Genomic DNA, 25941 nt, shown 5'->3' with positions numbered 1-25941 from the left:
AGAGAGAGAGAGAGAGAGAGAGAGAGAGAGAGAGAGAGAGATGAATGAAATGAAATGTTATATTAAATGTCTTCAAAAGGCCAAAATGACTAATGAGATCAAACTAATACAATCTTGGTGGATCTCATACAATGTCTCGGTACAAAATAAATATGAAGGGAAGTAAAAACTAAAATCATCATCATCATCATCAATGTCTTAGGAGAATGCTTGGCATCGGGCGTTGTCCAAGAATGTATTGCATCGGTTGCTGAAGAGCATCGTCATGTCTGCCTCTATAAATAGTCGTACTGGACGTTTCCCATGTCGTGCTAGAATAGTCCCGATTCTCTGATGGAGCCTACGTCGATGTCGTGGTCACCCTCAAAGACGTGGGCATCTAGCTCTCTCAAGCTCAATGGCTTTGTCAACTAATATACCTCTGGTATAGCTGGGCTCTCAAGTTTGCTGTGAAGCTTGCTCATCTGACTGCTGAGTCTCTGCTCTAAAGAAGTTAGTGATCTCCCTCAGTGAATGCCTCCCACTGCCTGATCTCCTCAAGAGACTCTCCCTGTGTCTGCGGAGCTCTAGCAAAAACAACCCGAGGCATCTTTAATCCAGACATGTCCTGACTCAGTAGCCAGTGGTTCAAAGCCCTCTCTGAATAGACAATGAAAGCGGACTCGTATCTCATAGTATACCGGACAATGACATATGTGATGTAACTCTAGCTCTATATGACACAATTGACAAATCCTGGCCTTTGCTGGTACTCTTCTATATCTGCCAGTCTCAATCTCTAACTAACGCGATGATGTGTGGATTTGACCAATAGCACATCGTATCCCATGGGATACATGAGTGTCCATATAAGCAGGTCCGATCATATATCCATCCTCTGTGAGTTGGAGAAGATGCTCTCTATAGAAAGCCCAACTCCCGAGTCAGCTGTATCCATGTGCTTTTGGTATCTAGCTGAATCAGATCATGATGTATGAGCCTAGTGATCTTTGTTCGTGTGAGATATAGGGAGGGTGCATCCAAGAAGTATTGGAACAGAGGCAGACTATCCATGCTGAAACCATGATGTCATCTACCCATACCAACATGCTGTATCCCCCTATAGCGCTAGCTGTCGGGATGGCTGGCCGAGCATATTTGTCTCTAAGGAGGTCCCATAAACTATGCGTGAAGGATACTGTAGCGCTAGCTGTCGGGATGACTCAAGGGCTAGCTGAGCATATCTGTCTCTAGGGAGGTCCCATAAACTATGCATGAAGGATACTGATCTAGTAAGTGCCTCGACCACGAGAGGGGGGCCAGGCGGAATAATCTCATGTGGCACTGAGGCCTTAGCCTGAATCATTCAAGAAATCATAGAGACTACATGCCTCTCCATACATATCTATCCATTAGTGCTACCAGATCTGCCATGGTGGTCCACTGAGGGTCCCCATGTCTGAACTCCATAAAGCATTGCTGAAGCCACTAGTGTCAAAAAGCCAAAGCTTTGTTCAAGGTTCCTGAAACTGAACCTGTGAACACATCCTCTCCAATCCTCCCAAGGCTACATAAGCTCTCGTCAGTCTAGGGGGGAGAGAGAGAGAGAGAGAGAGAGAGAGAGATTAGAATCTGCTTCTGCAAAAAAGAGCTAAAATACTTGCAAGAAGGCTTCTTTGAATGAGTGGTACAGTTTCAATGAAAAGCTCCTACTACAAGGAGGCTGTCCACGAGACTAAATAACACACCAGTGACGAGGTGGATGACGGGATTGACGGGCATGAGCGCCAGTCCAAATGTTGAGAAGAAGTAAACACAGACAAAAATACTCGACCTGTTTTACATCATATAAAACATCTTGAACTCACTATGAGCACCTCAAAATATTTCTCAACCATTTCCTTTGCGCATATGAAACATCAAAGTGAGCTCATCTCATTATGGGCTGCAACAATGCATTTGATTGTGCTTAATGGGAAAAACCAAAAGGATTCTGCAAATAATAAATAAACAATGACTACCCTTTATTAGGTTGGGCCATCAATTGCATTTGTAAAGAATGATGTCTGTCTACAATTGTAAAGGATGAAATATGTCTAGGAAAGCATGGGACATACTTGATTATGAAGCTTTTCTCTAGTGAGTAAGTGTCCATGTCCATTGTGCTGTTCATACACTGCATGTGATCACTATACAATGCGATGTTTGAACCAATTGGATTGCTGAAATGAGTTTCAAGAAGGTATATTAACATAAGAATCATGGCATGGCCATTATATAAGAGGCCATGAATTGTACTCATTTCTTCGCATCTTTCTTCAGTTGTCGTATTTGTTGTGGGCTGGAAGGTCGTCGCAACTTGCTAAGCTCCTCTTCCCCAGCAGCATAGATGATATCACCATCTCTTATCACGCTGATGATGTCAATTTCTGCAGCATCTTGATCGAAAACCTTCGCAGGCAAGTACCCAAGCTTCTCATCTGCACGCAGATGCGGCAAAGAATGACAATATGAGCAGTTTAAATTGTGAACCAATATAAATACAGGGAAATGCAAAGATACTAACTCAAATTCTTGAGCAGGGTGTCCCAAGTTTCTGGAAGAGGCATGAGAAACTTGCGAGACTTATTGATGTTTGATTCTAATCCCCTGGGATGGTAAGGATGTACAGTTATTCTGGCACAGAATGGGAGTGACCCCTTGCTAGTGGGAAGCTGCTTGAAGCCTGCATTACGGGGCCAGGCACTGCGTGGCTCATTCCTTTGATCCGCAGTTGTTTTGGAGTCTCTCTTTGGCAATGGTTTGGATGACATCAAGACCGTGGGAGGATTTTCCAGCAGCTGCACTAACTCTTTCTGGCCTCCCTGCCTTGCAACATCAACAGGTGTAAGTCCATTGTGGTTACATTGCTCCACCTTCGCCCCATAAGACACAAGAAGTTTGGCTGCCTCTGTCCAACCTGCCTCTACAGCCACGTGAAGAGCAGTTGTACCCTCCAAGTTTCCCAAGTTTACATCCGCTCCGTAGTTTAAGAGGCTCTGCAAAACTTCAGCATCACCCCTCTCTGCAGCAGCACAAAGGTAATCCCCTTGTGCTTTCACCGGCAAATATGCACCATGTTCCCACAGCAACCTGGCCAATGACTTGCGGTGCTCATTTATTGCTTTGAATAGAGGAACACTATTTTCATCATCTGCAGTTATTTTATAGAAACACAGTAATTAAAGTTGTAGTCGAAACAAAAAATAACTGACATTTACACCTCTCTCTCTACGCCTCACATCCATGATGGGGGTGGACAAGCCTTCACACACAAAGGCATGGAGAGTGGGCAAGAAGAGTGATGGCCCGGGAGAATCTTCGAAAGGGAGAGATCTCATACTATGCTTCTCCTCCTTGGAAGAGAAGAAGGAATTCTTGAGAAAGAGGCCTACTCTCAAGAAGACAGTTATTTTTCTCGGTGATGATCTCACTCTCTCATAGCTTGCGCATATGAGAGAGGTAATGCTAGAGATTATGGTGGCAAGGGAGAAGGGAAAGATAGCCTTTTACAGAAATGGTTGGGTGGTGAATGTAGAGCGGCGCTCTACATGACGGTGTGAGACCTATGGGACCACACTGAAGATGGCTACTTGGAATTGTAATGGATCTATGAGGTTGGATGTTGGTGCCTTTGAGGACAATTTCAGAGATAGGGACATTGTTTCCTTCTCAGAGACGCATCAGGCCCCCAGACAGCTTATGCCACATGTGGTGGGATACAGATGGGAGATAGCCCACAAGACAGTCGCGAGATCTGAGCATGGGAGTAGAGGTTCAAGTTAGTAGTAGTGCTATTTAGGGAGGAGTTCCAGCCACTACTACATATTGTACGGAGAGATGATCATGCTAGATACATGTGGGTGAGTCTTAGAGCTGACACAGGCCGATTTCTATACATTGCCATATGTTACTTCCCCCCAGTACGTCAGTATATACTGCATCTAGAGGACAGTCGCCTTTCTCTATACTAGATGATGATATATGGGAGTTTTCTAGGGATGGTGATATCATCCTCCTAGGGGACTTCAATGCCCGAACGGGAAACTCTCAGACAGTCTTCGACGACACTTCAGATGAGATGCTTAGAGAGCTGGATGTGGGTGAGTTGGGGCTAGACAGATGCTCACATGACAGAGAGTAGACAGAGTATGGGAGATACCTCACGGAGATGACGACTGCACATGGGTTAGCCATACTTAATGGCTTACAGCGATTTCCTGGAGCAGCCGGTTTCACATGCTTTCCACACAGAGACGGGGCCAGTACAGTGGACTATGTTATGGCACAACCGAGCTTTATTCCTTGTATTTAGGATTTCATAGTGGGAGCCAAACTAATGGGCGTAGCAGTGGATCATGCACTTTTGACATTTTCTGTTTCATTTCAGTATAGTACAGCCTAGACATCAGGAGGTAGGTCACATACCCGTTATACATTTACACCAGAGATTGACTCAGTTTATACAGAGGAGATCTATAGCCGTCTATGCACAGCTGGTCCTGGCCTCTCAGTGGAGGAGTGCACCACTTTACTGACTGAGACACTGCATGGTGCAACATCAGAGGCACACCCACACACTCAACCGGGTCGGAGGCGATATTCTGGGGGCATGCCCCATAATAGTTGGAATGATGAGGAGTGCAGAGAGATGAGAGAGCCCAGCTTCAGAGGGATCTTCTTTTAGGAGTCATCACTTACAAACAATCTCGGATTGCTTCCCGATGCCTTGTGTGACGGAAGAAACGAGCTTACTTGGCCCAGATGGAGTGAGACTTGTAGACTGCAGAAGATGGGGGTGCCCATAGTGTTGCTTTGGGGGATTATGGCTCTATACAAATCAATCATGGGACATGTACGCACTCTGAAGGGGATATCTGATTTAGTTCACTCCACCATTGGGGTGAACAGTGTTGCCCATTGTCTCTTACTCTATTTGGTATGTATGTTGATGAGGTGTCTGATTACATTGACAGAGAGGGTGATAGAGGTGCCCAGCTAGCAGGGAAGTGGATCCCATTGTTGTTATATGCTGATGATATTGTGTTGATCTCTGACTCACCAGAGGGTATGTAGCTACGTTTCGATGCATTACACAAATTTGCAGAGGATAGTGGATTGTCTGTAAACCTTGGTAAAACCAAGGTTATGGTGTTTAACACCACACCATAGTGGTTTCTATAGAGAGCATCTTCTCCACCTCATAGGAGATGGGTTTGTGATTCGACCCAGCTACATGGACACACATATGTCTCATGGTTTGCGGTGTGCCATTGGTCAGATACGCACATCCTCACATCAGCTGGAGATTGAGACAGGTAGATTCAGAGGGATACCAGTAGACAACAGGATATGCCACTTATGCCAGTTAGAGCCAGAGACAGAGCTACATTACATATGTCATTGCACATTGTACTATCAGATACGGGGCTGTTTCCATTGCTTATTCAGAGAGGGTTTCGGTCCTTTCTCTAGGGTCATGAATTATGACGATCAGAGATGTCTTGGGCTATATCTACTTAAGTTACACAGATATAAAGACACTTTACTGAAGAGAGATAGAGACAGTCCCAAAGACAAATTATAGATTTCTTTTCACTAGATATGGGACAGACAGAGGAGCAATCATCATTGCAGGGCTCGGCCCACACTCATTCGGCCACTACCGGCACTCTCATCTACCGAGCACTGGAGCTACGGAGATCCAGACGGCCATGATTGAGGAGAGGGGCTACACAGCATCGACGGAGACTACAACAGATGATTCAAGCCATACTCTCTCAATATCCAGAGTGCAAATGAGGATGGATTCTAGTAGTAGTATCTAGTTCTATTGTACCCAGACATGGAACTAGATTCACCATTTTGTAACAGATTGGTCTCATAGGTCATTTTGGCCTTTTGAAGACGTTAATATAAATTTCATTTCATTTCATCTCTCTCTCTCTCTCTCTCTCTCTCTCTCTCTCTCTCTCTCTCTCTCCTTTGAGTACAATACATCTCAGGCCTCACGGGGTGGTAGACATCCATGCTATACTTTTACACCAGAGACGGACTTAGTTATGTAGAGGAGACATGTAGGCTTTTATGCACATCAGAGCCAGTATACACAGTGGAGGAGATCACATCTATGCTCACAGTGACATTACATGGGGCAGCGACAGAGGCATACCCACACACTCAGCCTGGTCAGAGACGTCGTTTTAGGCACATGCCTCAGAACAGTTGTTGGTATGATGAGGAGTGTCGACAGAGGAGAGCTCAGATACAGCGGGAGCTTGCATTGGGAGTGATCACCTATAGACAGTCACGTATTGCTACACGACGACTAGTGCGACGGAAGAAGCGAGCTTTCTTGGTCCAGATGGAGCAAGATTTATATCAGCTCTTCCTCAGTAGAGATTCAAGAGAGGCTTGGCGTCTATTCCATGAGCAGTCTCCCCCACCAGTGATTACTTCTACAGAGAGATATGGGGGCAGTATGCAGCATCTTTATATACTGTACCCGGACAGCCACCACTACCATGTTCGGAGGCCATTGATAGGATGAAGACCAGACGGGCATAGGATCATGAGGGTTTGGTACCAGAGCACATTATACATGCTGGGGACTTGTTGGTAGAGGTGCTTACACGGTTATTCAACCGTGTCATGTGTGAGGGCTTTCCCGAGTCTTGGAGATTATCTACTATTGTACCTATCTTCAAGCCAGCAGACCCCACAGTGCTGGGGAATTACCGTACTATCATGGTAGGACACACATTGGCACGGTTGTATGCATCCATCCTTGAGCATAGGCTGAGTAGTTGGGCAGAGATTATGGGCATACGGGCACCTGGGCAGGCTGGTTTCAAGAGGGATTTCTCCACACTGGATCATGTCTTTACACTCAGAGCTATCATTGAGGAGGGTCGAGCACATGGTAGACGTATATATTGCAGCTTTGTGGACTTCCGCAAAGCTTTTTGACACAGTACCGAGGGCCAGATTGATGCGCCGACTTATGGAATTGGGGGTACCCCACAGAGCTGATATGGGGGATTATGGCATTGTACAGTTAAGTGATGGGTCATGTACGCACATGGAGTGAAACAGGGATGCCCATTGTCCTCTACTTTATTTGGTATGTATGTTGATGAGGTCTCTGATTATATTGACAGAGGAGGAGATAGAGGTGCTCAGCTTGCAGGGACATGGATCCCATCTTTTATTCTATGCTGACGATATTGTGTTGATATCAGACTCACTAGAGGGTATGCAGAGACATTTGGACGCATTGCATAGTTTTGCAGGGGATACTGGATTGTCTGTCAACCTTGGTAAAACCAAGGTCATGGTATTTAATACCACGCCACAGTGGGTTAGAAGATCAATACCTACATTCACATATGGTCAGGACAATATGAAGTACACTGATGCATACACATATCTTGGTGTGGTCTCTAGTGGACCGAGGTTCACACCGAAAGTGGCAGCAGACACTAGATTGACTCGTGCCTATGCAGCCCTAGGTGGTTTAGAGAGGATTTGTTCGCAGGTTCAGTTCCAGGAACCTTGAACAAAGCTTTGGCTTTTCGACACTTCGGTCGCTTCAGTTATGCACTACGGGGTTCAGGTTTGGGGACCCTCTGTTGACAGTGCTGGATGGAGTAATATGGAGAGACCCTTGATATCTATGATTTCTAGGCTGATTAGAGCCAAGGCCTCTGTTCCACATGACATCATACGAGCGGAGCTGGCTGCCCCACCTATGGAGGTTGAGGCACTCACCAGATCAGTATCATTTGTACACAACTTATGGGACACCACCAGGGACAGGTATGCTAGGCTTGCTCTTGAATCATCCAGACAACTTGCATTACAGGGAGATACATCATGTTGGTATGCACAGATGAGCTCATGGTTTCAGAGGCATGGTTTCAACATGGGCAGGCTGCCCCCTTTCCAATATTCTCTTGATGCACCATCTTTGGCTCTTACATGGATGGAGATTACTAGACTCATTCATCAGGATCTTATCCAGCTTGATAGCAGGAGGACATGGATAGAGCCATCACACGGCCCAGCTACATGGACACACATCTATCTCATGGGTTACGATGTGCCATAGGCCAGATTCGCACATCTTCACACCAGCTTGGGATTGAGATAGGTAGATTCAGAGGCATACCAACAGACAGTAGGATATGTCAGTTATGCCATGCAGAGCCAGAGACAGAGTTTCACTACATATGTCACTGCACAGTCTACTATGAGATACGGGGACGCTTTCATTGTTTATTCAGAGATGGTTTTGACTCGTTAGATAGAGTCATGAGATATCAGGATCAGAGATGTCTCGGATTATTTCTACTTGAGATACAAAGACATAGAGACTCTCTATTGAGAGGGCATAGACAGAGACATCCCCAGAGACGCATCTCAGATTTCTTCAGTCTGAGTACCACAGAGGCAGAGGGGACACCACCACCACAGAGCTCGGTTCCCATCCATACACACACCAACGGTACTCTCATTGATCGAGCTATAGAGTTAGGGAGATCGAGACGACCGCAACTGAGGAATGGAGCCATGCAACACCGGCGGAGATTGCGGCAGAGGATCCACAGGATTCTAGCAGGACACCCAGAGTGTCGATCAGGATAGGCTTCATGCTACTGCTATATTGTATCATGGTGACACTTATCCCCACTTTGTACCCTTATGGCATGATACCATTGCTCAGCCTACCAGCCACCCATAGGAGTCGGTAGCACTCCTATCAGTTCTTTGTTTGTAGTTTTCTTTGTTTGTACCCAGACTTGGTACTAGACTCATCATTGTAATCAGTTGGTCTCATAGGTCATTTTGGCCTTTTGTAGACGTTAATATATCATTTCATTTCACTCTCTCTCTCTCTCTCTCTCTCTCACCATGGCAGATGTGGTAGCACTGATGATGGAGATGTATGGAGAGGCCTTTAGTCTATGATTTCTTGGATGGTTCGGGATAAGGCCTCAATCCACCCCCCCCCCCCCCCCCCCCCCCCCCCCCCCCCGCGCCGGTGGTCGAGGCACTTACTAGATCAATATCATTTATGCACAGCTTATGGGACCTCCTAGAGACAGATATGCTCGGCTGACCCTAGAGTCATCTCGATTGCTAGCGTTGCAAGGTGATACAACATGCTGGTATGGGCAAATGACATCATGGTTTTAGTTACATGGTTTCAACATGGATAGATTGCCCATATTCCAGTACTCCTTGGATGCACCCTCCCTATCTCTCACACGAACACAGATCACTAGACTCATACGTCAGGATCTGATTCAGCTAGATAACAAGAGCACATGGATACAACCGACATAGGAGTTGGGTACGAAGATGGCTTTCTATAGAGAGCATCTTCTCCAACTCATGGAGGACGGGTTTTTGACTAGGCCGCCCGGATACATGGATACACACTTATCTCATGCGATACGATGTGCTATTGGCCAGATATGCACATCCTCGCATCAACTTCAGATCGAGACTGGCAAATTTTCAGGAGTACCAGCAAAGGTCATGATATGTCGTATAGAGCCAGAGCCAGACCTCCACTACATATGTCATTGCCTGATGTACTATGAGATACAAGACCGCTTCCATTGTCTCTTCAGAGAAGGTTTTGGACCACTTTCTAGAGTCATAAGATACGAGGACTAGAGATGTCTCGGATTTTTTTTACTCAAGCTGCACAGATATAGAGAGAGCTTGCTGAGGACATCAGGGGAGAGCCAGTCTCAGAGGCAGATCACACATTTCTTTACGCCAGCCAGTGGGCAGCCAGAGAAGCAGTTGTCACAACCGATTTTAGATCTCACCCACACCAGAGGTACATTGATTGATTAAGAGATTGAGCTAGGGAGATCCACGTGCCCACGACTCTGGGGGGCCTCACAACATCGACGGAGGCTGCAGTAGAGGATCCAGATCACTCTAGCTCGACATGCAAGATGCCGAGTCAAAGTACTGACCATGGAGGATATTGATAAGATTCGACGGCGACCGACGAGGGATCTCCTCTTGAGTTTGATCCACCTACCTCTGTTGATTTGTATCACCCATTGTATCAGCTCTCTCACACCCCCCCCCCCCCCCCCCCCCGGCTCCGTCTTCCGATTTCAGTTCTTTGTACTCTTTTTTGTACTCCAACATTGTATCAGATTCACCACTTGTAACTTTTTGCTCTCATAGGTCACTCTTGCCTTTTGAAGACGTTAACATAACATTTCATTTCATTTCTCTCTCACAGCGTGGGGCCAGCACAATGGACCATGTCATGGCACACCCGAGCTTCATCTCCTGCATTCACGATTTCACAAAGGACCCAAACCAATGGGTGTAGCAGTGGACCACACTCTCTTGACACTTTCCGTCTCTTTTCAGTACAGTAGAACCCAGGTGTCAGGAAGGAGGACACATACCCGCTATAAATTTACACCAAAAAATGATTCTATTTATATAGAGGAGATCTATAATCGTCTATGTATAGCAGCCAAGCCAGGACTCTCTATGGAGGAGATCACCACCTTACTAACTAAGACATTGCATGATGCAACAACAAAGGATACCCACACACTTGGTCTGATCAGAGATGCCGTTTTGGGAGCATGCCTCAAAACAGTTGGTATGACGAGGAGTATAGAGAGACGAGAGCACAACTTCAGAGGGACCTTCTCCTAGGGGTCTTTAATCACAGACAGTCTCCAATAGCCTTCCGGCACCTTGTGTGACGGAAGAAGCGAGCGTTCCTGGCTCAGATAAAGCGAGACTTATATCAGTTGTTTTTGAGTAGAGAATCAGGAGAGGCATGGCCTTTCTTGCATGAGCACTCCCCTCCCCTAGTGATACTTCTCCCTATGAGTGAGGTCAGTATGCGACATCCTTATATACAATCCTTGGACAAACACCCTTTCCAGATCCTCTTGAGCCATGCCCCTCTACGATGGTCTAGTAGCAGAGCACTTTATACATGAGATATGCTGGTAGAGGTTCTTGTAGTTCTGTTCAATTGTGTCATGTGTGAGGGTCTACCTAAGGATTAATGATAAATATTTGAACTATTGACTGCAAGAATAATGACCTAGAGAGAGAAAAAGAAGAAGAAGAAGAAGAGCAAGATAAAATTTAGCATCACAGGAACCCTCCCAAGAAAGTTGTTTGTGTGTGTGTGTGTGTGTGTGTGTGTGTGTGTGTGAGAGAGAGAGAGAGAGAGAGAGAGAGAGAGAGAGAGAGAGAGAGAAATGAAATGAAATGTTGTATTAACGTCTTCAAAAGGCCAAAATGACTTATGAGACCAATCTGTTAGAAAATAGTGAATCTGATACCATGTCTGGGTACAAAAGAACTAGAACCAAAATACTACTACTACTACTACTACTATTAGAATCCATCCTCATATGCACTCTAGATGTTGAGAGAGCATGGCTCGAATCCTCTGCTGTAGTCTTTGTCGATGCTGTGTAGCTCCTTTCCTCAATCGTGGCTGCATGGATCTCCGTAGCTCAAGTGCTCGGTTGATGAGAGTGCCGGTAGTGGTCGAATTAGTGTGGGCCGAGCTCTGCCGTGATGGCTGCTCCTCTGGCTGTCCCATATCTAGTGAAAAGAAATCTGTAATCTATCTTTGGAACTGTCTGTCTCTAGCTCCCCAGTAAAGTGTCTCTATATCTGTGTAACTCAAGTAGGATATAGCCCAAAACATCTCTGATCCTCATAACTCATGACCCTAGAGAAAGGACCGAAACCCTCTCTGAATAAGCAGTGGAAACGGCCCCGAATCTCATAGTACACTGTGCAATGACATAAGTAATGTAGCTCTATCTCTGGCTCTAGCTGGCTTAAGTGGCATATCCCGCTGTCTGTTGGTATACCTATGAATCTACCAGTCTCAATCTCCAGCTGATGTGAGGATGTCCGTATCTGACCAATGGCACATCCCTCCTAAAATTGGCCTGGCCCTTTGCCTGTACACCCTCACCCTCTGCCACAATTACTCAACTGCTGCTCAAGAATGGATGCATACAACCATGCCAATGTGTGCCCAACCATAATAGTGCGGTAATTCCTAGGCTCTGTAGGATCACATGCCTTGAAGATAGGCACAATAGTAGACAACCTCCAAGTCTCAGGTAACCCCTCACACATGGCACGTTAAATCACTTTATTTGAGTACTAACCAAAACTAGATGAAACAAGCCATTATTCACTTAAAAATGCTTTTAGGAAAGGCTCAAGAAAAATATGTTAAAGAAGCTCATTTGACTACAACTTGAAACAAGTACTCAACTTTAAACTAACAAGGATAAGGAATCTCAAAGACTTAATCCTAGAAATCATACTCCACACAACAACTTCTAAAGGAACAAATTTTTAATCCTAATGTAAGCTAATTACTAGAAATGAATACTACTATGAACCACCTAGAAGAGGCAAAACAAAGATAAAAAACTTGACAATAAGCAACCTCAACTTCGCTGCTTGTGCGACGCTGTGTCTAATAATTGTTTGCACTCATCATGCCACCTGTTTTGGGGCATAGTTCCACTACTGTTAGGGGTGTAGATAGTGTGTGCCGATAGGGGTGCCGAAGGATTGATGTGGAGCAAGCCCTCTCTGAGATGAGATGATATTTGTACATAAACTCTAGCTCATGTGTGAAATGGATAATGGTGTGCTATGATTGTGGTGTGGGTGTGGCTGGTCGGAAGTCAATGGCCATAGAGAGGTCCAGTTACATATGGTCCGCATCTATGGGACAAGAGGCGAGAGGAAAGAACGAAGTAAATGCATGGCCGAAGCAGACCCTATGATAGTCTACTATGCTCCCTCCCCCAGTGCCTCCCTTCCAAAAGCATGTGATTGCCCTTGATACCGGTTACTGCGCCATGCCATTGTAGGTGAAGACATGATGCATAGGTAAGTCTGATCCACAGTATAGAGTACAGTGACTGTGTCTATTGGCCCTCCTTTATCCCAGTCATCTCTCTCTCCTCCAATGTCTTTTCCCCCATCTCCTCCCTCATCTACCTGGTTGTCCATCCTAGGTCAAGCGTACATGGACCCCTTGGAGGGGAAGTGGCATAGAGTAATGTGGGTTCCTGTGTGTCCGACAATCGTATCCTCAGCCACATGTATCTGGCCTCCTCAACTCTGCTCGCTGCACTCACCCTATCCTGCAGCTCTCGTCTGAATAGTATCACAATAACACCAGATCCTCTAGGAGAGCCATGCCGTCGTGTGACGCTCCGATATGCCGACTCCACTGGAAGCCCTACTTGTAGGGAAGGCCTCTCTCCCAACAATAGTGTGTCTCTGTCAGTAGGATGATATCCTTGCCCTCCATCACCTGGAAGAGCCATGTTGTTGTGTGACGTTCTGATGTGTGGACTCCCACTCGAAGCCCCTCAACGTAGGGAGGGCCTCTCTCCTGACTCTCGTGTGTCTCTGTCAGTAGGATGATATCCTTGCCTCCATCACCTCTTCCAACCGTCCGGGGTGCGTCTATAAGGAACCATCAGAATTCCACACTGCAAATGCGAGCTCCAAAGGTGTGTCCTCTGTCTCATTGGCCATGAATCCCTATGCAACCAGTCTGTCATCAAGGCAGACTTGCCCATCTCTGTAAAGGCCTTTTAACCCCGTTGCTGGGCTTGCATGATTTGGTGCATGCAAGCTTTTATATGTTCCACTTGGAGCTTTGTGAGGTGATCATCCACATAGATGAAGCTCCCAGGGAGGCCTTGTAGTATCACCATCTTCTTCATGAATGTCACCTTATCTCCTTCACTCCCAAATTGAAGCATGAAAGTGCATTTGTGTTTTTTTCTTTTAACAAAATCAAAACTTGCACATGCCTGCAATGTTTGGATCTGCACCATACTCAAGGAGGAGCCGAGCACATTCGAGAAATCCATTAGCAGCTGCAATATGCTGCAGCAAGCTGAAAAGAAGTTTTGGAAACCCATGATCATGTCAAGGCCAACACAAATTCGAATGGTGACAAAGTAATGTATAGCTTACCAAGGGAGTTTGGTGGCTAGAGTCTAACGTGTTTGGATCCATTCCTTTCATCAACATTAGCTTCAAGAGCTGTGTTTCTCCTTTTGAAGCTATAAATCCGGGGCTCATGGTTATCCCAGACACACCACTAGCCAGTGCAGACTCGAGCTCTGCAGCAATTTTACAGATGTATCCATTACTAGACTCCCGTAAATGCTGTTCAAACAGAATTGTTCATCATAAACTTCTCATTTATGCAACCTAAGTAAATTGTTACTAGTTATTTTAACAACTAAGCACCCTATATACTAGATGAAAGTAAATGAAAGTAACTGAAGACCTTTATACAGAGAAAACTACCTGAAAAAGATTGTTGCCCACTATCTGTCCATCAGCCACATTTGCATTTATGATGTTGATGAACTTAGTCCTATCAATCCTCATCAAATGGGAAAGCTTTCTTGTGCGCATTGTAAATGGCTGTGGTTTGAAGCATACAACACCTATCTCACCCACAAGATCACCAGCCTTTGCAAAGTCCACAACCTGAGAAGAGATTTCAGTGTAGTGAGTTCTTCATACAATACAGAGGAGCTAGACCAAATTGTGAACATACACTGAAGTGTCAGCAATATCCCATTGGAAAAGACTTTATCCAAACCAAAGAAAAGGGTCATAAACTGAGCTTTCAAAACTCAGCTGTGAAAGCTCTTAAAGGGAAGATCTCCTCTTTGCAACAGTAGTAAAGTTAATCCCGCTTTGTATGCAGAAACAGAATCTAGTATTAGAACTATCTAAGCCACTGGAGAAATCTCGCTTTACCTTCTCCATACCATCTCTGATGACAAGAAGATCCTGCACGTGAAATTACCAATAATGAGACCTGCTCCTACCAAATTCAGATCAGTAAAAATGACAATCTTAGCTTACCACCATCCCTGAGACCAATATATAGAACTCTGTTGGGGCCTCATTGACAAGTATTATGTCTTCTCTTGGAGGAAAATATTCTGGCTTCATTTCTGTAACCTGAAATTAAAGAATATTTTCAACTGTTAGCAAAACTACATTCCAATTGGTCTAAAGCTCTCTCAATAAAAATGCCTGGCCGGAAATGTCTACAAAAGGTGGTCTTGAGCTAGTCCCATGTCTTGAAGCGGTTTCAGCAAACTGACTCTACCTTTTTTTTTTCCCAAGAAAAAAGATCCTTCCATTAGTTAAGAAAAACTGCCCCTGTGAGACTGCTACATCAACATGTGGGGAGACTCTCCCAATGAAAAGACAAGATATGTACAATGAAAGCTAAATCAGGAAATGGGGGGAGGAAATCACCACACTGGTGGACGGTACTGCCATCTAGGCGCGCCATGAACCATGGCGAAGAATGGCCCTGAGTGCCAAAGTCACAAGAAGGCCTCTTGACGCTCTCGCATGCGGTTGGAGGTACCCTGAAGTCTCTCAAACTGGCCCTTGAGGGTATGGACCAGCTCGAGCCAAATGTCGCGGACAGTCTCCGCTGGTGGGATGGGTCGAGCCTCGAAGATGCAAAAACAACAGGCTCACTAGATGCACCACAGTGTCAGTTTGCAAATGAACTCCCAACACAACTCTCTATCTCTGCTCCACTCCTAAGAAACGAGCTCTGTGGCTGGCTGAAGTGTAGGCCGGCCCTCCTATATCACAATCATCTTGCTGTCAAAAGCCATCTCAAAATGAAGAGCTGGGCCCGTAAGTGTGGACCAAGATGCACCATTCCAAGTGTACTGTCTGGCTGTGAAAAGTGCATGCATTGGCCAAAGAATCCGAAGCCAAACCTGTTGTGCCATGGGGCAGTGGCACCGAGTCTCAAGTGGGTGGTCACAAGCGGCACATATTGACGAGAGGCCACTGTAAACCAACCAATTCCCTACTACGGTAGCTTGATGTGCAACTTGGTGCAAGCCTCGGCTGTCATCCCAAAGCGCTCCTGAATCATACGTGCTGTGTATAGACTCGCTACTCTAGACGACGACGTTGGACCATATATGAAGAAGATGATCGTGATGACCCAACAGCTACTACTCATGTGTGCCACCATAAAGAGCCACCAACGGCTCATAAATGTCAGCCATCTAAGCCTATCTCCAACCTGAGTGGTGGTGGTGACCTGGCCACGATGTCCACTAGACCACCGTCCGTATCCCTGCCACGTGTCACTGCCCAGCCCAAGAGTCCGTCAAGTGTGAACCAGACAATACCAACTGTACTAATTATGTGTCCTATGAAAGTGACACTGTAGCCTGCTACAGGTTGGCCGCCACAAGACCGCTCACCGTCCCGGTGAGATACAACAATGAAACTAAAGAGAACAGTAAAATACCAGAAAAAACGCAGTATACTCTGACTGAAGGAAGCAATGTTTGGAGAAGATTTTGAGTTCCCAGGAAGAAGTACCAATGAAGCAATGGAGATATTTGCAAGATATACTGAAGAAGTAATGACCCCGGCGCAATGAGGTAAGATGACCAGAAAGTAGAAACAGAAGACTGAAGATTGCCAAGATTAACAAATCCCACAAAGCATCCGAAGTGGAGGAATTTTTGTTAGTTGCAGTTGGCGAGACGGGAAGGAGTAGGTAGGGGAGGGGAGGGGAGAGGGGATAGGCCCGAGATTCTACTGATCCAGAAGAGCTCAAAGTGTACGTGATTAATGTAGTGCGGATTGTCGAATTGATCTAACCTCTTTGATTTAGCGTTTGCGCGAGCTATCACTCCAAGAGCAGCAAAAGGCCTTGCCCACAATCTGGCCACCCAACAATAGCTAGACTTACGACAAACATCCAATATGAGGAAAGCCACCTAGGGATACCCGAATCTGCTTGCCCGAAGAAATAGTACACAATGAGGTGTTGGGGAGGGAGGGAGGGAGGGGTGGGTAGGGGGACTAGGGGTAGGTAGGGGGCGAGGGGTGGATAGGGGGGTGAGGGTGAGTGGGACTAGGGGGACGAGGGGTGGGTAGGGGGACTAGGGGTAGGTAGGGGGCTAGGGGTGTGTGAGGGGCCAGTAGGGGGTGGGTAAGGGCGAGGACGGAGGGAGGGGGTAGTGAGGGGAAATGGTACTCAAGTAGAGAGATATCATGATCATGGAACTCATCAGGCTTGGAATCAACATTGTTTTTGTTGTATCCCGTCTTGAGGAAGCTTTGTGAAGGGAGTTCGCTAGACACAGAGGAGAACTTTGTTCTGGTCGGAGAAACAGACACCAATGGGCTGATGTTGAGGGGGGTGAACTCCTGTAGGGGAGATTTCTTTCCGCTTCTATGATTCTTCATAGGCTCACCAAATCCAAAGGCTTCCACCACGGGCACATCAGGAGTAGCTTCTATGACCTTCAACCTTTGAGCTGGCTCAGGTGGCTCCTTAGGTTTAGTTATTGTGGAAACATTGGAAGAGGGTGTACTTTCAGGCAAAGAGTGAATAGAGACCCCATAACACGGCATAGATTTGGTAGCATTCAACCACTCCAACAGATCCTCGTCTGACTTGTCAGGTGAAGTAGGCTGTTCCAATTCAAGGCTGGTTGCTAGGGACAAAGAACTATGTTGCACGACCGGATCCATGCCTCCTTCTAGGCGAATGGGTTGCATCGGGGAGCCAGGAGTATGTATCCACATGGCATCGTTTCCCCAATCATGAAGTGCTTTAGTGTGTCGCAGCCATGGTCTACCAATGAGCAAGGGAAATCAGCCCTCAACCTGGGGAAGACGAACCACAAAAAATCCAAACTAAAAGTGAAATCTTGTACCTGCAGAGGCACCTTTTCCACTATGCCCACAGGGTATACTGTCCTCTGGTCGGCCAATGTTATTGGGAAGGGGGCAGGTTGAGTAGGCTGCAGGCCTAAAGCCATCATAGTGAACTCGGGCATCATATTGATGCCAGATCCACTATCCACACTACTCGTGAAAATTGCTGCCCCAAGACGGACACGGTGAGACGAGGGCTCCTATAATCCGTGAGGGGAGCAGCGTGATGGGATATCATATAGGACTCGGATGGTTGCACTGGGAGGTGCCCGCCACTAGGACCTGCTCTGAGGTAAAGTGATTGAATGACTGTAAGGGTGTCACTTCGAAAACTTGCATCTAGCCGCAGCATGTCATAGAGTGACACTTGTTGAAAAGTGTTCTTCAAGATTGTCTCTACTGTAGGCTTTTCTTTTTCTTCCAGTGGCTTTTCTAGTACCTTGATCTACTATGGATCAGCCACTGCTTCCAAGAAGGCTTCATCAATATCGGAGAGCAAAGATTTGGATTCTTGCTTGTCACTGAGTGAGGGCTGGAGCCAACTGAAGGCAGAGTATCCACTGTTGGGAGAATGTGTGGGGGAGTTGAACGTGTTGGAATACTAAGACCGAGAGCGGCTCTCTAGGCCCAGGTGAGGACGCCCGCTGGCTCCTCTACCAACTGCAACTTCTCTCGAGTGGTAACCACATGGGCGGAAGGGGGTGGTTGAGGTTTGGTGCTAACTGCTATCAAATTGAGCTTGGGAAAGGTAAACTCATTTTGGCTTTGACTTGGGTTCGCAGCCGTGGATGCACGAAGTTTAGGGGAAATCTTTACTGTAGTGATCCTTCGTTTCAGGGCAATGACGACAGGGAGGGACCCTTCTGGCAGGGGGCATTTTCTTTGGTAATGACCATATTCCCCGCATCTGTAGCACAAAATGGGCTGATTCAATGGGCGAGTCGAAGGGCGAGGTTGTCCTTGCTCCTGGTGCATGGAGTTGGAGGTGGAAGCATAGAAGCTTTGAGGTGATGAGGGAGCATGGGTATGATAAAAGCTCTGAGAGGGAAAAGTGCTCTGAATACCTTGCATAGGAGGGGCTGTCAATAAAGGTGGCATGTGGTGTGGATGGCCACAAGGAGAAACCATGTTGGATGCAGGTGCTGGCCCTTGTTGAAGAGTTGGACCAAGACTTTGCTGTATTTGTCGCAATCCCTTGAGGTAGTAGCAGTCCTTGTCATCATGTCCAGACTTTTCACAGAAGTGACAGTAAACCCGAAGAGAGCCCGTTGCTGAATAGCTTGCTGTAACAAAATTGGAGAGAGCTTTAATGGGGAAGGTGACCTGGAAGATGTAGAACTGGATGGAGATAGGGGCGATGAGGTCGGTGGACTTCTACTAGGTACCAAGGGTTGACGTCTTCTGTTGTAGTACTTAAGAGGACTCAGTAGTGCGCTTTGACGCTCTAATGACCGCCTTGTATGTGTCATGCAGTGACCACAAACCCAACCAAACTTTGGGCAAGAAGACCTTTAACTGGCTAAATGAACACAGGTCTAGACTCTCTAGACCAAGATAAGTGACTAGACCACCTAGTCCAGGACCATGACAAGTGACTAGACCACCTAGCTGGACCAGGGGCGAGGAAGGCTAGACTAGGGACGAGGACTTGGATGGACGAGGGCGAGAGAGGACCAGACCAGAAGGGCGAGAGAATAGGTCAGCTAGAGTAAGCTGTCTAGGACCAGAACAACAGACTGCACTGGGCAAGGTGAAGTAGGAGAGGCTAGGTAAAACCCAGCTAGCTCCTCAATTTGCACCTCAACAGAGAGTGAGACTTCAGTTGAGGTCCCACCGGGTGTGCAAAAAATGAGAGCACCTATAGCGCGGATAGTGTGTCGTGCTCTCTACAGTGGGTGCTCCTCAGTGCAATGTGCATGACATCTCACTCAAAACAGAATTAAAACAAAGGAAACAATAGATAACAACTAATCAACACAGAGACACAACACCAGACCAGAACATACGGACTCGACTATCTCAAAGAATCGATACAGACTCTTGCGTGGCAACTGTAACAAACTTGGACACTCCAAGTCAAGAATCAACCGCGACAGCACCAAATAACCACTTCAAAACAATTCACAGATCACAATAGATTTGCACTGGCCCGGCGGAGTTCCGTGCCTAGAGATATTGGCCCCAAAGACTGGCGCCCCTTTCGGTATTTCTTTTTGTATTAATCAATCATCAAAGTACAAGAGAGCGGTTAGGGTTTCACTCTCAGACTCTGCGTCCAGATGCTCTGAGAAGTGAGGCCCTCACCACTAATTTAAAGGTTACAAGGGATGCCCAAAAGCAGAGCCCCAAAAGCTTTTAAAATCAAAAGCATCAGTTCTCTCTCTCTCTTGAGAGTCTTTTCTCTTTTTTTTTATAAAAAAAAGCAAAAGCAAAATTCGCGTCGCTCATCATTTTCCAATTTTTTTTTTTTTTTTTTTTTTAATAATCCGCCTCCGCGATTTCCGGAATTTAGGGTTTTTGGCAAAAATTAGGGTTTGCAGGAATTTTAGGGTTTCTGGCAGAAATTAGGGTTTCTGCTGTCCGCCACGTCATCACTTTGTGACATACCCCCCTCTTGAAAGCATTGTAATCGACCGCGATTACGCCTGCAAAACCGACAAAAGCCATAAACCGTCTTAGCAGACACTGACTGTTAGTACCTACGTACTAGGAACACACATCTGGCACATGTACAAAATCGACAGTCACATCACACGACATCACAGGACATCACCAGACATCACAGGACATCACATGACATTCAACATTCATTCGGATCTTAGACCATGATTTATCGGCAATGTAGCTAGCAATCACATCTAGGTCCAATCGGGACCTCATCGATGTCCGATTGACTAACCCCTATTGCAACCATGTCTATTCGAGATCAATCAGACCAAAATGCTGCAGTCATTTCGGCTATCAGTTCCTGCACTCACAAGAAGTCAAGAACAAATCAGTATCATAATCAGGAATTCCATTTCATAAAGTCATCCAGCAGAATACTGTCAGCTCTCAGTATCCCTGAAGCTCAAAGAGACATCAGTGACTTTAGTATCAAAATCGAGGCATCTGTTGACAAAGGAGTGGAGCGACTCCCCTCTTGTGCATCCCACTGCACCAGATCTTCGGCCAAGCTGAGTTTCTGGGTTCCGTTTGGAGTAGACTATGCTAAACCAAAACATCGAGGTAAAGTTTCACAATCCGAGGAGTATCTGCTAGGTCCTCCTCCTCCATCCACTTCGCATCAAATGCAGGAAAGTTCTTGAACTTAACCAAGAACCGCCTTCGGACTTTACCTTTCTTCGTATCATTATGTGCCAAAATCTGTTCAGGAACAAGGATCTCCTCGTTTTCTTCCACTTTGGGTTGCTCATCAGGCTCCCCATCATCAGGCACATCACCCTTAACAGGTTTCAAGAGACTCACATGCAATGCATTATGAATCCTCCAAGTATCTGGCAGTTCCAATCGGAAGGAGACATCATTTATCTTGTCAGTAATCTGGAAAGGTCCGTAGTATCACATACTAAGCTTTGGAAAAAGCCTCTCCTTTCCCTTTTTCTTTCTTAGGCGTGCCTTCTCAAAAGTAAGAGCACCCAATCATCCTCCTTCAGTTTCCAGTCGCGACGATGGCGATCCGCTGCCTTTTTCTGTCGTTCTTGAGACTTCTGTAAAGTCTCGTGAACCTTGGCAAAAGCCGTATCCAAATCTCGCGAATATTCATCCGCTTCAATTTCTAATCTTTCGTGCTCAGGAAGGATGGAACCTTCGCAGCAGTTTCAACAATCTCTCATGGCGTCTTCCCCGTCGAAGAGTGTATCGTGTTATTGTAGGCAAATTCCACCAAAGGTAAGTTCTTTTCCCATTGAGTCTTCTGATGCGAGATACAAGACTTCAATAAATCTAAAATCACTGAATTGGCAATCTCAAATTGCCCGTCAGTCTGCAAGTGGAACGATGACGAGAACTGCAACCGCGTCCCAATGTTCTCCCAAATTGCCTTCCAAAACAAACTCATAAATCTGGGGTCTCTGTCGGAGACAATCGTCTCAGGCGTGCCATGTAATCGGAAAATCATCGTGATCATTCTGTATTCTTGGGAGATAAAAAAAAATGAAATCCATTTCAATATTTTCCCAGGGCGGTGGGTGGGTATGGGTAAAGGCTGTAACAATCCCTGTGCCTTATGCCTGTCAAACTTGACCTTCTAGCATACCAAGCAACTGCGCATAAACTCTTCCACATCCTTCTTCAGTCTCCGCCAAAAGAAATCTCTCTCTACCCCTTTCATGGTGGTAGCAATGCTGCGGTGACCCGTAAAAGGTGGACAGTGGCAATCAGTCATAACCTTTTCCCTCAACGGCTGTGTAACGCACAACATAGTCTTTTTCATCAAGTAGCCTTCCCGAAGGGAGTATCCAGCTACTGTCTCCCCATCCCGTATCCGTGTGAAAATATCTGCAAAATCTGTATCTGTGGCACACTGATCGACCATATCCTCGAAGCTCCTATGATGTATCGCGGAAATAGCCAGAACCAACGGTTTCCGAGACAAAGCATCTGCCACCACATTCTTCTGTCCCTGCACATGGACAATCTGGAAGTGAAACTGTGACAAGATGTTCGCCCACCGCATCTGCTTTTCCGAAAGCTGCTTCTGTGACAAGAAGTAGCGCAAACTCTGATGGTCTGTAAAGACAATAAAATCCGCTCCGAGTAGGTAATGCCGCCACTGAGTAAGAGCATGGATAACCGCCAAAAGCTCTTTCTCATAAATCTGTGCTGTCATCTCCGGCCTAGAGAACAAACGGCTCTCGTAAGCTATGACATGGCCTTCTTGCATCAAGACCGCACCCAGACTACGACCACAAGCATCACAATATACTTCGAATGACTTCTGCAAGTCCGGCAAAGTCAAAATAGGTCCCGTAGTCAATTTCTCTTTCAATGTCTGAAAGGCAGTCACCTCTGTGGGTCCCCACGAAAAAGGTACTCCTTTCTGTGTCAAGATATGCAAAGGGGAAGCAACCTCTGCAAACTTTCGTATGAACCGCCTGTAGTATGAACATAGTCCCAAGAAGCTTCTAACTTCATGGACATTCCTCAAATCGGGCCAATCACGGATAGTCTCTATCTTGGCCGGTCCATTTGCACCTGTTGTGTTGCTGACACAATGTGTCCCAAAAAGTGTATCCATGGTAGGAAAAAATTCACTTTTCTTTGCATTAATCACTAGCGTGTGATCTCGTAATGCCTAAAAGACTTGAAGCAGATGATCTCTGTGTTCTGCCTCATTCTTCGAGAAAACAATGATGTCGTCAAAGAAAGTGCCAACAAATAGCCTGTACTCTCGAAAAATCCTGTCCATCATCCGGTTAAATGTCGCAGGAGCATTGGTTAAGCCAAAAGGCATCACCAAAAACTCAAATAACCCAAAAGTCGTCCGAAAAGCTGTCTTGTAGACATCTCCTGGCGCTATCCTGATCTGATGATATCCACTCTTCAAGTCAATCCTGCTAAAGCACGAGGATCCCTGTAACCTGTCGAGTATATCATCGATCCTAGGAATCGGAAATCTGTTCTTGATGGTGATTTCGTTGAGAGTGCTATAATCGATGCACATTCTCCAAGATCTGTCTTTCTTCAAAATCAACAACACTGGAGAGCAATACGGTGAAGTACTAAGCTGGACAAGACCCTTTTCCAAGAGGTCTTTCACTGAGTTCATAATCTTTTCATTCTGTACTCGGCTCACACAATAAGGTGGCCGATTCGGTGGTGTGCTTCCAGATATCAGATCAATGGTATGATCTTCAGGCCCTCTCAAAAGCAATCGGCATGAGCGTGGAGAAAAAAAATCTTGGCGTTCTTTTCTTCAGGTCAAAACATATTCAACTTTTATCCATGGTTCAGTTCTCCCAAAAGAATGAGTAAGAAAACTGAAGTTCATCAAGTACAATCTCTAAGCCCTTCATTTATCAAAGTCGCTTTCTCGGCCCGGTAGTCAACCACGGTGTAGTTCTTGTGGTACCAAGGGATCCCGAGTAGAACGTCACTCACGTGCCCTGAACACCCTGTCATTGCAAACGAAGTTTGCCAATGCTCGGTGTAATGGCAACATCCCATCCGGGTGCCAGTCGAACTACCTCTGCCAGTGGCGTCAGTCTGTCGGGCGCAGTTCCAAATCGAGCCGCCAATTCCAAGTGAAAAGAAGTTGGCCTTGGCTCCTTCAAAAGAGCTTCTTGATCCTTCACTTTGCCCCAAAAAAAAACGGCAAAGTTTGTACTTTCATTCATTTGATTCGGTGCAAGTCCCACGCCATGTGGTACCAGTTCTGCTTTTCTATCTGCCTTTTCTGCCACATTCCTCAGCTGCTCTCGAACTCTCAGACCTGTCGTCGTCTTTATCATTCTGTTCTTTCTGTGCCTTATCAGGGCACTTTGCGGAAATATGTCCATGTTCCCGCATCCAAAGCACTTCCCCTCTCTGATGAAGCAAGCTCTCTCCTCAGGAGTAAGCTTGGGTCGTGCATCCTTTTTTTTCTCTGGGTTGCTCTTTTTCATTCTACTTTCATTCCCAGAAGTCTGTTTGGCTCGTTGTGTCATGGCCTCATCTGTGGGGTAGGTCAGACTGCCAGAGTGAATGGCAAAGCCCCGCTTCGCATGACTCATCAACTCCTGAATAGAAGCTGACTTCTGTTCCAAGCAGTGATCTCGGATCTCTGTAGGTAGACCCAAGGTAAACCGCTCAATTTGTTCTCTGAACGAGATCTTCTTGAATGAAGAGGCGGGTAGAAAAGAGCTCTAGAATCTTTCACAATAAGAATTCACTGTATCGCTCTTGGTCATCCGGAGATGGTTCCAAGCAGCTCGTATATCTCGCTCAAACTCTTGAGTCAACCAAGAAGAAATAAAAAGCCTCTTGAATTTCAGCCATGTAACTGGCACAGTCTTGCTTAATAGAAGCGTGGACCACCAAGTACGAGCATTCCCCTCAGAGTAAGAGGCAGCTCTCCGAATCTTGGAGTGCTCTGAATAGCGTCCTCCGCGAAAGCGATGTCAAACTGCTGTATAAAAGACAAAGCCTTCGAAGCATCTGAGTATCCTGAAAAGTATCAAACTTGATCGAGTGGCCACCTTCCTTAAACTCTCGGACTTTCTTGCTTTTATCTTCGAGAAAGTCATACTGGTTGGCTTTGTAAAAATTCTTCTTGTTCGCATAAAACTTTCCGTCATCGGAATCTGAGCTGTCTGTAGACGAGTCCTCAGTAGAACTGTCAGTCTCTGGGCGAGATGTAGCCTTCTTTGCCTTTTTCTTGCCCGTTCCGAAGCTTTGTGTCTTGCTTCGCTTTTTGCTTTTTTTCTGTCTTCTTCGCTCTAATCCGAGGAGCTAGAAGAACTGTCAGAAGAAGAAGAAGAAGAACTGGGTACTCCTTCAAATCGAACACGCTTCTTCCGTTTCTTTGCTTTGTCGAATGTCGACTGACGACCCAAATATCCCGGGAAGTCAGTACCTTTGTTCTGCTTTTTGCCGTGCTTTTTGCCTTTCTTTTGCACGTCGAAAGCTGAGCAATCCGTGCATCAACCACGTTCTCCAGTTCCTTCTCCGTATATTTCTTGGAGGTAGAAGGTTTCTTGAGAGCGGGTTTCGGGAGTGGTGTTGTGGTTCTCTGCCACTCCATCTGTACCTCTTTCAAAGAGGTCTGGTTCATATATTTTTACCATCTTCGGGTCCTTGGCAAAATTGAGCATCATCTTTGTTGCATCGCCAATCAATTGACGACGCTCCATCTCTGTTTGCTCCGCCTGAGTAGGCCGAGGCGGGCCATACTCTCTGTCTGAATCTTCGTTGTGATCCCAGCCCGCATCTCCAGATGCAGAGGGAGTCGACTGATCATTGCCTGAAGCCATAGGCCGCGGAAAAAAAAAAAAAATTCGGGGATCGGATTTCCCGTAGAAGAGAAATCGGCCGTGCTCTGATACCACAGTAACAAACTTGGACACTCCAAGTCAATAATCAACCGCGACAGCACCAAATAACAACTTCAAAACAATTCACAGATCACAATAGATTTGCACC

At 46.1% G+C, this 25941-nt stretch overlaps 1 protein-coding gene across 2 annotated transcripts; it reads right to left on the bottom strand.

Moving 5' to 3' along the window:
- Window positions 1-1884: 1884 nt before the first annotated feature.
- On the bottom strand, window positions 1885-15083 carry LOC147416763 (potassium channel AKT6-like). Of its 2 annotated transcripts, none has more exons than XM_086508075.1 (7): window positions 14968-15083; window positions 14860-14892; window positions 14398-14583; window positions 14059-14253; window positions 13893-13968; window positions 2546-3172; window positions 1885-2459 (listed from the first exon to the last, which is right to left on the bottom strand). In XM_086508075.1, the coding sequence occupies exons 1-7, from the start codon at window positions 15055-15057 to the stop codon at window positions 2278-2280; spliced, it is 1389 nt and encodes a 462-aa protein (XP_086364201.1). In that variant the 5' UTR covers window positions 15058-15083; the 3' UTR covers window positions 1885-2277. The 2 variants fall into 2 exon arrangements, with proteins under 2 accessions (XP_086364201.1, XP_086364202.1); XM_086508076.1 differs by having other exon boundaries at window positions 1887-2459; window positions 14654-14892; window positions 14968-15066.
- Window positions 15084-25941: the final 10858 nt, after the last annotated feature.

Source organism: Adiantum capillus-veneris, unplaced genomic scaffold, assembly GCF_014529385.1.
Source record: "Adiantum capillus-veneris isolate H3 unplaced genomic scaffold, ASM1452938v2 Hic_scaffold_491, whole genome shotgun sequence".
Taxonomy (NCBI): domain Eukaryota; kingdom Viridiplantae; phylum Streptophyta; class Polypodiopsida; order Polypodiales; family Pteridaceae; genus Adiantum; species Adiantum capillus-veneris.
This window is presented reverse-complemented; position numbering and strand designations above follow the sequence as displayed.